The 14027-nt window shown below is 41.4% G+C and overlaps 1 protein-coding gene across 1 annotated transcript in view; it reads right to left on the bottom strand.

Annotated features, from left to right (window-relative positions):
* Window positions 1–10638: 10638 nt before the first annotated feature.
* Window positions 10639–14027, bottom strand: part of LOC115150309 (activin receptor type-2B) — a 61168-nt gene continuing 57779 nt past the window's right edge. The window contains exons 9-11 of the mRNA XM_029693463.1: window positions 13070–13208; window positions 12761–12891; window positions 10639–12611 (exon numbers count right to left, since the gene is read on the bottom strand). Coding sequence (XP_029549323.1) covers window positions 12417–12611; window positions 12761–12891; window positions 13070–13208 — 465 coding nt within the window. The 3' untranslated portion in view covers window positions 10639–12416. The remainder of the gene's footprint in view (window positions 12612–12760; window positions 12892–13069; window positions 13209–14027) is intronic.

Below are 14027 nucleotides of genomic sequence, written 5' to 3'. Positions count from 1 at the left end.
TCTGTGTGTCGAGGTAACAGCCCCAAGGGCAGCCATCTGTCTGTTTCCACTCTGGGCCTCACTGGAGGACGCAAAAACACTCCTGGCACTCCACCTATGATAGGCCAGCCACAGGGGGACAAAGCTAGGATGTCAATCCAACGCACAGGAAAACACACTGTAACCTGATGGCAGGATGACACAGCATCCTCATAGTCTGTATTTTGTTTTTCTTTCAGATGTTAAAGCTACTGAACAACCACTGGCAGAATCTTGCAAGTGTAATATTACGAATGAGCAAGCCTATTTTATGAGACAATAGGGGTGGTGGTCAAGATTGTCCTTGAAAAAACAACAACTTAGTACTTGTGTTTTCTGAGGGTTGGAAGCATAGCCGCAGGAGGTAGGGTCGCTGAGGGTGCTGCAGCTCCCCCTGAAGAATCTGAATTCAAATAAAATATAAATAAGATGGGCAACATCCACATGAGGGAATCTTTTGTTCAACAGTGCCATCTAGTGGCCATAAGGCTGCACTGACATTTCCAGAAAATATCCATTACACTGCCTCCTCCAGATTATTCCAATTATATATATAGTATATTACAATTATATTGGATCTCTCAGACAAACTAGGACCAGTGACATTATATGGACACTGTACCGTGCCATGTAGGGAGAAGTTGCTCCTTGACACTGATCTTGGGTCAGTTTTGCATTTCCCTACAAATGATTAACGGGGAAAGGAAGCTGATCCTAGATCTGTACCTAGGGGAAACTTCACCCTGGACCATACAGTGTGTTCCGCCTAACAGCTTGAGTTACCTGGTAACCTGTCATTTTCCCATTAGCCCACTCTTCAGGAAGAACCCGAGGTCCTGACACGAGCCACATGTTCTCAAAGCACTTGGTCAGGTCCCTGCAGTACATCTCCAGTCTGGAATACAAAACACTCTCTGTTATACTGGGGCCACACACGTTCGAAAGACTTAAAAGTAAAGTAAGCTTTCAGGTAGATTAGATTGAGAGAGTTTAATTTCAGCATAGGTCATTCCATTTATATACAGCATTAGGACCAAGTAGTATCATTTAACTTGTGGAATAAATGCAATGATATAACTGAATGTTGAAAAAGGGTTGCCATCTACCTGTTCCAGTAGCCGGTGTTGTTTTTATAGTTGTGGGGCACAATGTTGGACAGCTATAAGGTCTCGGCTATTGACGGCTGTTGATAGGGACAGAAACTGAGACTATTCTGTGAGTGATTCATATCACATACCTTCAAAAGAATAGAACTAAAGTCACTGGTGTAAACGCCATCAACTGAGGACGAGACAATACAACAAGATCAGCTTACTATTCTAAACGAAAAGATGACGGCCTCGTCAAACATCATGTGAAACTGTAAACAGAATTCATGTCAACTGTAACGATGACCTGGAATGACACCACCGTTTTGGACATGTGTGTTGGGAGGGTAGGGCAGTGGTTCCTAAAATGTGGGGCACGAGAAAGGAACTCAGTCCGGCTTTAAACTGACTCTTGAAAGTTGTAACAGTAGAGTGCACAAGGTGCTATTTCTAAATTGGATAGTGCATCATCAGTTCCTCTTGTCATGTCAGTCATTACATACTGTAGAGAGTTATTAATAACTTGTCAGAAATGTCCAGATCACTTAGCCCAGCTTTATTTATTTTTTTAAGCTCATAGACAGCATTTTTTTCATCACTCAAATATCCTCTCCTTCCAGTTCTCTGCTGCCAATGACTGGAACGAACTGCAAAATCTCTGAAGTTGGAGACTCTTACCTCCCTCACTAGCTTTTAGCACCAGCTGTCAGAGCAGCTCACAGATCACTGCACCTGTACATAGCTCATCTGTAAATAGCCCATCCAATCTACCTCATCCCCATACTGTATTTATTTATTTATCTTGCTCCTTTGCACCCCAGTATCTCAACTTGCACATTCATCTTCTGCACATCTACCATTCCAGTGTTTAATTGCTATATTGTAATTACTTCGCCACCATGGCCTATTTATTGCCTTACCTCTCTTATCCTACCTCATTTGCACATGCTGTATATAGATTTTTCTACTGTATTATTGATTGTGTTTGTTTAATCCATGTGTAACTCTGTGTTGTATGTGTCGAATTGCTTTGCTTTATCTTGGCCAGGTCACAGTTGCAAATGAGAACTTGTTCTCAACTAGCCTACCTCGTTAAATAAAGGTTAAATAAAAAAATAAAAAACATGAATACACATTAGACATGGCACAATGTATAGAATTGCAAGAAAATTTGCTTTAAACTGCAACATTTTCTTTGCACCCCATGACAAAATGTGAAGAATTTCAGGAAGCAAGCTTTAAACTTGCCAAATTCCCTCCACCGACAAGAAGTGTGTGAACAGTTAGTGTCATGAACAGTGCTTGTGTCCATAGATATAGACGTGGCGTGTGCGGGATGTTCCCCAATGCTGGAAGGGGGGCTCTGAGTGAAAAAGTTTGGGAACACCTGGGGTAGGGTACCTCTGAAGACTTGTCTCCTGCCGGGGGCCATATGGCCCCTTGACCAGATACTGCCCAGGTTGTCTGCATTGTGTGCAGCGAAGGGTTCTGGGATACTGTGGTCTGGCTTTAAGTTAGTGCTTCCTGTCGGCTTTCCCTGCGGCAGCAAAACGAAGAGGCACATCTAGGATCTCGCTCCAACTGTGTCTCTCATTGCTAACATTATCCTACCACTAAATTATTTCCTAATAGTTTCTCGTGTGACAGGTGCTCTGCGACCCATCTCAGTATTTTCCCTGGCTTAGTCATAGGACAATGTGAAGCCATACAGCCCTATGTCCTGCTGGACTTGCCGAACTGTAACAAAGCATTGGTATTATTCAGGCAGACAACAATAGGGAAAAATTCTACCAATCTAGTTAGCTATTTGAGAGCGAAATGAAAATACATCCACATTTAGCTAGTGGCTGTATTTCTGGCTACTTTTCATATAATTCATTGTGTATTTGGTTAGCTAGTAACAACACAACACTACAGTTGGTCATCAAAAAGAAAGGAGGACCAAGGCACTCTTCATATAATTAATTAAAATGCCTTTATATGTATGGCATGTTCAATAGAAACAAAGTATTAAAAAAATCCGATGCATTTCGGCTGCATGGCCTTCGTCAGGGAGTACAAAAAAATTAATAATACAATGTCCTCTTTTGAACTGCTTTTCCAATTAGCCCTAATTAGAAGAGGGAGTGGTTACAAAATTGATTGGACACTACAGTTGTCTCACCTTTTGAGGGAGCATGCAATTGGCTTGCTGACTGTAGGAATGTCCACCAGAGCTGTTCCCAGATAATTGAATGTTCATCTCTCTACCATAAGCCTCCTCCAATGCCATTTTAGAGAATTTTTCAGTACATCCAACCCGTCTCACAACCTCAGGCCATGTGTATGGCGTCATGTGGAGGAGCGGTTAGCTGATGTGAACAGAGTGCCCCATGGTGACAGTGGGGTTATGGTATGGGCAGGCATAAACTACGGGAAAGAAACACAATTGCATTTTATCCATGGCAATTTGACTGCACAGAGATACCATGATGAGATCCTGAGGCCCATTTTCGTGCCATTCATCCGCCGCTATCACCCCGTTTCAGCATAACACACGGCTCCATGTCGCAAGGATCTGTACACAATTCCCGAAGCTGAAAATGCCCCAGTTCTTCCACAGCCAGCATACTCAACAGACGTTATCCATTGAGCATGTTTTGGATGCTCTGGATCAACGTGTATGACAGCGTGTTCCAGTTCCTTCTAATATCCAGCAACTTCGCACAGCCATTGAAAAGGAGTGGGACAACATTCCACAGTCCACGATCAACAGCCTGATCAACTCTATACAAAGGAGATGTGTCACGCTGCATGAGGCAAATGGAGGTCAAAACCAGTTACTGATTTTCGGATCCACGCCCCTAACAATTTTAAGGTCTCTGTGACTAACCGATGAATAACTGTTCCCCAGTCATGTGACATCCATAGATTAGAGCCTAATTCATTTATTTCAAATGACTGATTTCCTTATGAAATTTAACTCAGTAAAACCTTAAATTGTTGCGTTTATATTTTTGTTCAGTATTTTGTTACGCTACACCTCAAGCATGAACAAAAATGAAAATAAATCACAAATGAGTCACTCAATTTGTGCTGTATGTTTCTTTGGGAATGAGGAGCCTTGGTGAGTTCACATGTGCAGTAATATTGTGTAAGTATCAGTAGTAGAGGCACTTAGCCCACTGGTTGTTCACTGCAGGTGGAGCATTTCACGGTTGAAGCAACAGTCAGTACACAGAATACACAAGAAAATGTATACACTAACTACAGTAAATTACTCTGGATAAGTGTGTCTTAAATGAGAAGTAATGTAACAACTGTCGTCATGGACAACGAGGGCACATAAGAAAGTAGACGCAAGAAAGTAGACGCATGAAGCGGCAATCAAATGCTTTTTAACAGTATTTTTATTGTTTACTTTCATATACAAAAAGATAAAATTGAAATAATCTTTTCTAGTATTTTTTCTCTAACAGTCTGGGTTTATTCTGGGCAAATACTACATTCATACTGGTTTATTCTGGCACCAAGTGCAGAGTGGAAATAGCCACACCTCAACAACTAGGCAAATCTATTTCAAACTGAATACTGAGATCTAAAATGACCACAGTAAAAAATGAACAAGGATCCACTGCAAATTAAACAACTATGTTACAATGATCGTTCAAAAAAATTCCTCATCATTACAGCAATACAATGGATGTTGTATTTTTTCTGGGATTTTCATATATATGAAACTTTTAAACATGTTCTTCAATCCAAGAGGGGTTACAGCAACAAGCTCAACTCTCTGTATACATTTAGTCTTATACAGATCATTAGGATAGGATATTTATGTTAAAATCAGTAGTACAAGCCATCTCTGTTCTACAATTTAGCTACAATAGTGAAACATAACCTACAACATTTACATTTCACGAATTCTGGTATATAAACACTTTTAAATAAGACCCCTTGACAAAACAAGAACCCCCCCCCCCCCCTTCACCCTTGTTTTGGTGGGTCTTGGAAGAAAGACATTGTGAATCAGTCCTTGCAGTGGAATTGTTTTTCTGTTTTGTTTGGTTGAACATTTCCAATCAATGCAAGGAGCCACTGGCAAGCTCTTAGGAGGAAAAAACAAACATTCACCATTGACAATGTCTACCAACAGCAAATTCCACCTCTTTATAAAGGAGCGAAATAAAAACTGTCACTTTATGGAATAATGGCTTTTTAAAGCGTAGAGTAGCAAGCTATTCTCATCCAGAGGCTATAAAGAAGTTGTGGAATTTTTAGCAATTGGCAGAGTCAATCCAGCTCAGGAAGGTCTTAATATTTTAAGAGGATAAGTCGATTGCCCGGGCTCACAGCTCGCTGCTGCTGATTGACGCAAGACTTGAACCAACTGATCTCTGGGAAAACATGAGGTAATGTTCAGATAGCTTGAGCCACTGTCCATGCACAGTAAATAAGCAACGTAATAACACTTAAAGATGCTCAGAGAGTTGGGTAAAGTAAAAATAAGAAGACTCAAAGTGGGATTGATAACCAATCTTAGGGTACAATGGTAATTAGTGTTATGTTTTTTTGAGAGAGAGAGAGAGCTAGACAGGGCTAGAATGAAATCTCAGCCAACTGAATGTTTTAACAGCTTGAAAAAAATCCTCTGGTCAGTAACAATCACCAGAACCATTTTGTTTCAGTTCTGCCTGATGACAGAGTGAGCTGTCAAACCGCTATACACTAACAATTTCAGTTGGGGAAAGTAGCAGACAAAGCACTTAAACGCTTTCCCACACAATACAATTTCTTTGCTGTTGAAGAAGAAAAAAAGAGGTGCGATGCTCAGAAATGAAGAGGGTTTTCACATTGTCAAGGGGTGCATGATACATGTTACACCAGTACAAACGAGGTAACCTGTTGGCATGACGAAAGTGTACACCATTATTCTGTAGTATCGACGACTATCCAGCTAGCAACACTGTTTCACGTGAGGTCTGAGGTAATTGGTTCCTGAACAACCTGGATCTAAGACTGCATCCAGAATTACAGCTGGTCACTTAAGAGTTTTTACATTATATATATATATATATATATGAGAGAGAGAATTTTTTTGTCAGGTACTAATAACAAATAAACAAAGAGGGGCACCACAGTGGTTGCTTCAGCAACGACAATGAGGAAAATAAAGGCACAACAACATCAGAACACCACAGGTTTTCCGTCCGACGCTCCCAGATAGCAATGTTGCTGATATCACATGCTGTCTATATTCCAAAACTTCACCCTTGTCATCATGAACCACAATGTGAGTATTGGTAAGAATAGATTTGACCCGATATCCAATGCAGAGGAGGCTGGTGGGAGTAGATATAGGAGGACATGCTCATTGTAATGACTGGAATGGTACCAAACACATTAAACACATGGAAACAATGCATTTGAGACTCCGTTCAATTTATAAAAATTACAACGAGCCAATCCTCCTATAACTCCTCCCACCAGCCTCCTCTGATCCAATGCACGAAAGCTAAAATATTCATTTGGAAAGACCTGTGTTAAGTCCGGCTCCCATCTCATCCTGGCCCTAAGCTCTCAGATTTAAGACTCAACTAGAGAGACGGTAGAATCCTTAAAATGGCACCAGAGTAAAAAACAGACAACGATGAAAAAACAGACTAATACTTGCCTTTCCCATCGTAGCTAAAACTTTAAAACCTCCGATTGGTATTGTATAACTCATAAGACTGACCAACAAAATAGAAAGAATTAAAACCTTAAGTTAACACTGCACAGCATATGTGATGCTCAGAGTGCATCAAGACCACTATTTGGAAAGAAACAGATTTACAATTTGAATTCTAATAGCTCACTTTGCAGACCTTGCTCTCCCTCCTCATCAAATGCACCCACTTAACTCTTGAAAAACAAATGTGGTAAAAATGTCCTAGCAGGTCAAATATAGGCCAAAAATGTCAGATGACTATCTAGCTTCTCAAATCAAAGTCAAAAGGGTAAAATGGGCAGATAAAGATTTTATCTCTACTGTTACAAATGTTAACAGCAAAGTGAGACAACCTGGTCTCAGAGCATTTTGTATTATTCTGTATGTAAACTCAAGACATACATTTAGTATATGTTACGTTTCATATGGTACATTTGTGGATGTCCATCACCCACTTCATATGATCCGTTACGAATTTCAATTCGGATTATATGTAACGAATTTGCAAAACATATATGTTATGAATGCTGTCTAGATGGCTAACGTTAGCTAGATTAGTGGTTAGGGTTAAGATTAAAACATATGTTATGAATGCTGTCTAGATGGCTAACGTTAGCTAGATTAGTGGTTAGGATTAAGATTAAAACATATATGTTATGAATGCTGTCTAGATGGCTAACTTTAGCTAGATTAGTGGTTAGGGTTAAGATTAGGAGTTAGGTTAAAGGTTTAGGTGAATGGTTAGCTAAAAAGGTTGAAGTTAGAGGAAGGGTTAGCTAACATGTGAAGTAGTTGCAAAGTAGCTAAAAAGTAGTAACTTGAAAAGTTGCTAATTAGCTAAAATGATAATGTGAGATTAAAACTGGCAACCTTTGGGTTGCTAGGCATTCATATTACGCGCCCACCCATCCTACTTTCATTGTCTTATGTAACCATACCAAACGTAACATATCATACTCATTTGAGTGTCCATATTTACATTTACTATGTTAAAACTAGTTGAGACCAGGCTGAGAGGGAACACATTACAACCCCCCCAAAAAAATATTCAAAGAGAAATAATTTGGTTCCACCTCTTGCAGACTTAGGTGCAAGGGATTTGGCTACATGTTTCTCATGGTTAAAAGTCTGACTGAATAAAAGATGAAGGCCTATCAAAACTCAACGAACACTATGACCAAGACAATGACTGGGGATCGACAAACCAACCTTCCTCTTGACAACAAAGCGCAGTTTTCAACCAGACGTTTTGGTTGGTCACTAGCTCAAGGGCCTATTACAGTACCTATGAGGTCAGAAAGAATATGTAGAACTATTGCTGTAGATATTGCTTGCTACATTTTATATCAACTGGCAATTTCTTGATCCCGTTACATTTATAGCATTAATACAGTTAAAAACTGTTTTACAATAAGATTCTACATAAAACACTAACCTGATCATTTGACACAGACATAACCTTGATTTGCTAACAAGGCATTGAAATCAAATCAATAATAGCTCCGTCCTGGTTAATGATAAAATGGTGTGAAGTCTCAATCCAGAGAAAATAAAAAGTGCTATATGAGTGTGCTTCCTTATTATTGTTTTCTTGCTCTCTAACACAGGGAAAGAGGGGCTCCTTGAAAAGTAGACTCTTTACAGACCCAAATACTTGTTAAAGTTGTCTAACCACAAAAGCTTAAAATGACGCTAGCTATGGTTCCACTTATTCAAAGCAACAGGGATCGCAGAAATCCGCAGGCCCACGGGCAAACACTGGGGTTCATGATGACAAGAGTTTGAAGTCACGAGTCTCTCCATGAGTGCAACTAAAACACACTGAAACCCTCTGCTTACACACATACGTGTAACGCTGCTGAGAGATGTCAAACCTTAAAACGTATGGCACAGTGAACAATAACTTATAACAATAGCTCTCCTCTGTAAGTTGTAGGGTTAAGGAGCTGAGGCCGCCGCGGTGCCTCTTATTAGTCAATGTGTGATGAGATGATGGGGACGAGAATCAAGGGACAATAACCCCCACACCTCCCAAGGTGCTACCAAATCAAGAATTAATCAAGAAAATATTATTTTATGCTTTAAAAAGTTAGAATGCTATAAAATCGAGAGAAACTAATTTGGAGACACGTTGCTTTGTATAAGGAAATTCAATGGTATCTCTTGGTACTCATTTAGTCTTTTCCGTATAAATGCTTTCTTTTTTCATCACGGAATGGGATAAGTCATTAAATACATTTTAAAAGCAATGACAAACCCAAGGTACACTATATAGGCAGAAGTATGTGGACACCCCTTTAAAACCCGTTGCTGACAGGTGTAGAAAATCGAGCACTCAGCCATGCAATCTCCATAAAGAAACATTGGCAGTAGAATGGCCTTACTGAAGAGCTCAGTGACTTTTAACCGTGGCACAACTCAGTTCATCAAATTTCTTCCCTACTAATGTGAAGTCGAAACGCCTAGGAGCAACAATGGCTCAACCACGAAGTGGTAGGCCACACAAGTTCACAGAATGGGACCACCGAATGCTGAAGTGCATAAAAATAGTCTGTCCTTGGTTGCAACACTCACTACCGAGCTCCAAACTACCTCCGGAAGCAACATAAGCACAATAGCTGTTTGTCAGAAGCTTCATGAAATGGGTTTCCACGGCCGAGCAGCCGCACACAAGCCTAAGATCACCATACATAATGCCAAGTGTCGACTGGAGTGGTGTAAAGCTCGACGTAAATGGACTCTGGAGCAGTGGAAACGCATTTTTTGGAGTGATAAATCACGCTTCACCATCTGGCAGTCCGACGGACGAATTTGGGTTTGGCGAATGCCAGGAGAACGCTACCTGCCCGAATGCATAGTACCAACTGTTAAGTTTGGAGGAGGAATAATGGTCTGGGGCTGTTTTTCATGGTTCGGGCCAGGCCCTTTAGTTCCAGTGAAGGGAAATCTTAACGCTACAGCATACAATGACATTCTAGACGATTCTGTGCTTCCAACTTTGTGGCAACAGTTTGGGTAGGCCCTTTCCTGTTTCAGCATGACAATGCCTGCAAGCACAAAGCAAGGTCGATACAGAAATGGTTTGTTGAGATCGGTGTGGAAGAACTTGACTGGCGTGCACAGAGCCTTGACCTCAACTATGTCGAACACCTTTGGGATGAATTGGAAAACCGACCTCACCAATGCTCTTGTGGCTGAATGGAAGCAAGTCCCCACATCAATGTTCCAAAATCTAGTTGAAAGCCTTCCCAGAAGAGTGGAGACTGTTATAGCAGCAAGGTGGGGACCAACTCCATATTAATGCCCATAATTTTGGAATGAGATGTTTGACGAGCAGATGTCCACATACTTTTGGCCATATAGTGTATATCGTGGGGTATGCAAAAATATTACAGGTCAGACACGATGATGGTGGTGGGTGGATATTCGTTTTTTGGGAGGAAAAAACAAATACAGGTTCAATGTCCCTTTAGGTAACGGACAGGAAAAGACAAGTTGGGAAAAGTCAGCAGAAATGATGAATAATGCTCAGGTGTCATACTGTATATAGGTAGAATTCTACAACTGTATACAGCTATTTACAAGATTTTCTTTCATTTATACAACATGACATGGTACCACTTCTTTAAATGATTTTGGACATTTTATCTTCCAAAATTCCTTAAATCACAAAAGCCCCCCTCCCACCCCCCCCCAAAAAAAAAAAATCACATTAAAACATACATACTACAAGTCAACACAACTAACAAAATATATAACAACTCATATACACTGAAAGATCTGAGGTATTTCTGGTTTGAGGTGGTCTGTGGTTGATGAACAATATATATTTTTTTAGTTTTCTGTTCTATTTTTACTAGATTTTATTGTTTGTGTTGTTCTCTTTCACATCGGAAGCCTTGTCATCCCTACCAACGCAAATTTAGTTCAATTACTGAGATTTGTATGTGTAATGCACAGGGGGGAAAAAAATGGAACACAGAAATATATTCATCTTTGAGTTGAAACAGCAGCATTGTAGACATTCACTGTTACATTATGGCATACGGAAATGTTGCGTGTCACTTTTCAGACAAAAAAAAAGGTTCCTTTTTTTCTCTCTTCTAATGAACGAGAACATGTAACCAATCTGAATGAAGTGAAGTTTAAAATTGGTTGTTACGCTTGGTGCCCTGTCGAAAACCTTTCTACAATGCAGGACCTACCCGGTCAAAACTCTGAGTTTGGTCCCTGTGAGAAAGACGTAAATAACGAAGGTACCAGGCAGTGACGCTTCAACTGTACTCCGCCCTCCCTCTCGACACTAGTGAAGGATATAGGATGGGCCTTCTGTGGATAGAGTCTAGGTCCTTAGCTCAATGTCCAATACACTCACTGAAACAAAATAAGAAATAACAGAAAAAAAGAAGAAAAAAAGGGAAACATTTAACTTATCTTCAGCTGTTTACGGCTGAAACTTTCTTTTCATGGTCTTAATTTCCATCCCTCTCCGCTACACATTCAGTCACTCTCACTGCACAAATAGTCACAAGCAAACACACACGCATTCATTCTCACACCCGAAATGCATACAAATCTTCACCATGGTCATGCACCTATTGTGGTTTAACAAATCTTCACCATGGTCTTGCACCTATTGTTGTTTTTGTAGTTTGTTTGGGCACCTTCAATGTTTAGACCATTTTGATCTCAGCTAAAAAGGTTTGAACCATGTCAGAAAAGCCCCTCTCACCAAAGTCTGCCCCCACTCTACCCATCAAAGGCTCTCGCTCTACTTTACGGGACGCATTGCGATATCACCTTAAATCATCATCTCCTGCCCCCTTGAGACTGGTTACCTGAGAAGTAGCTCCGTACCAAACAAAATGCACTATCCAGATGCTGTGGGAAGCAAGCCATTTTCTTTTGAACTTTTCAACATCCACTGATTAATATGCTATCGTCAACCCCATTCAGTCCCCAGTATGAACAAAACAAAATCCAAATTGAAACGAGTCCAGTTGCCTTCCACTTTCCCCTGTGTTCTAGAGACACCCGTTAGTTCCGAAGGTTTGTATAGCACGCTGTCGGAAAAGGAAAAGTTTTCTGAAAACTAAAATCCCTTGAGGAAGGTTAGTTGTGTGTAAGTCTTAATGTTCATATAAGGTTTTTGCAGCATTGATGTATTGTCCAACATGGTAGATGGTTGCTTAGTTGGTTGGTTTTGTCACAGGCAATCCTGTCCAGAAGACAGAAAGAGGAATAAACTAAACCCAAAGAAACGGCTGAGAGCTGAAAACGATTGAGGTACCTGCACCTTGTCAGCATTCATTAGTCGGCACCTGAATGCACTTTTGAGATGTCAATTTCTTTTTTTTTTATTCTTTTTTTTTCTTGTCCTCTCTTGATAAAAACACAGTAGAGAAGAAGTGTGCTGGTAATATTGATCCGATTGGAAAGAAAATAACAATAATAATAATACATTTAAAAAAAGATGTCAGGATAAAACAGCAGCTGCATTCATGTTTTTTTTCTTCTGAGATCGGCTGAAGCTGAAGAAGAACAAGACAAGGCTGTTTTGTTTGCTTGCATGTTGTCGCTCTGCGTTGGGTGGGTGGGTGTTGGTAGGGTGAGGTTGGGGCTCAGATACTGGACTCTTTGGGTGGCAAGTCCACGTTGGTGACAGAGGTCACCATGGAGACCAAGCAGTCTGAGGTAGGGGGGCTGGTCAGCCGGCGGATCTGCGAGATGCGCTCCTCCACGCAGCCGGCCGAAAGCCGCGCTTCGGCGTCATGGTCCCAGCACTCCTCTATCGTCTCACACATCGACTCTAGGCCCTGCGAGACACATCAGTTAGGACAGGAACATCATGTTGCAGGCCTGGGTGACATATTGTGGGAAATGGGAATCAAAACTATACTGCTGTAAGGACATCCCAGTATTGACCCCCTGCTCTCTGCGTTGGAGACAAAGCGAAAATACTCACAGCGTGTTTGAGCCAGCAGTCCTTGAAGACCGGCCTCATCTTTTTGTGGACCACCACATCCTGTAAGTCCTCCAGGGACGGGTGCTGGCCGATCTCCTCCTCAAACGGCAGCATGTACTCATCCACTGGGCCTGACCATACAACACAACATCTTAGCATGGAACCCCACAAGCTATCAACATTCATGTGTACTCATTTGTCAATTACACTGCATTAAAAGTTCTCAGCCTGATTCTAATGTGGTATGATTGACGATAAATCAGCAAGTATGATCCTGTGTGTGCGTTTGGGTGTTAGTGTGTGACTCACCGTCGGCCGCCTTGCAGCGCGACACCAGCTCCCACAGCACCAGGCCCATGGAGTACATGTCTATCCTGAGGAAGGCATCCCGCTGAAAGTTAATGGCCCCTTCCAGGACCTCCGGCGCCATGTAGCGCCTGGTACCCACCTGCACGACGGACAAGACACTGTCAGACTAGGTCCCCTACACACTCTCACGCACTTCCTTTTCCATGTTGCGTGAGTACATGAGCTAGATTTAAAACAGTGTCTCCATGATGTTTTTTGTTCATAAACTCAGCACAAAAAAAACATCCCTTTTTCAGGATCCTGTCTTTCAAAGATAAATTCATAAAAATCCAAATAACTTCACAGATCTTCATTGTAAAGGGTTTATACACTGTTTCACCATGCTTGTTCAATGAACCATAAACAATTAATGAACATGCACCTGTGGAACGGTCATTAAGACACTAACAGCTTACAGACGGTAGGCAATTAAGGTCACAGTTATGAAAACTTAGGACACTAAAGAGGCCTTTCTACTGACTCTGAAAAACACCAAAAGAAAGATGCCCAGGGTTCCTGCTCATCTGTGTGAACGTGCCTTAGGTATGCTGCAAGGAGGCATGAGGACTGCAGATGTGGCCAGGGTAATAAATTGCAATGTCTGTACTGTGAGATGCCTAAGACAGCACTACAGGGAGACAGGACGGACAGCTGATTGTCCTCGCAGTGGCAGACCACGTGCAACAATACCTGCACAGGATCGGTACATTCGTACATCACACTTGCGGGACAGGCACAGGATGGCAACAACAACTGCCCGAGATACACCAGGAACGCACAATCCCTCCATCAGTGCTCAGACTGTCCGCAATAGGCTGAGAGAGGCTGGACTGAGGGCTTGTAGGCCTGTTGTAAGGCAGGTCCTCACCAGACATCACAGGCAACAACGTCGCCTATGGGCACAAACCCACCGTCGCTG

This window comes from Salmo trutta, chromosome 2 (assembly GCF_901001165.1).
Source record: "Salmo trutta chromosome 2, fSalTru1.1, whole genome shotgun sequence".
NCBI classification, from domain to species: domain Eukaryota; kingdom Metazoa; phylum Chordata; class Actinopteri; order Salmoniformes; family Salmonidae; genus Salmo; species Salmo trutta.
This window is presented reverse-complemented; position numbering and strand designations above follow the sequence as displayed.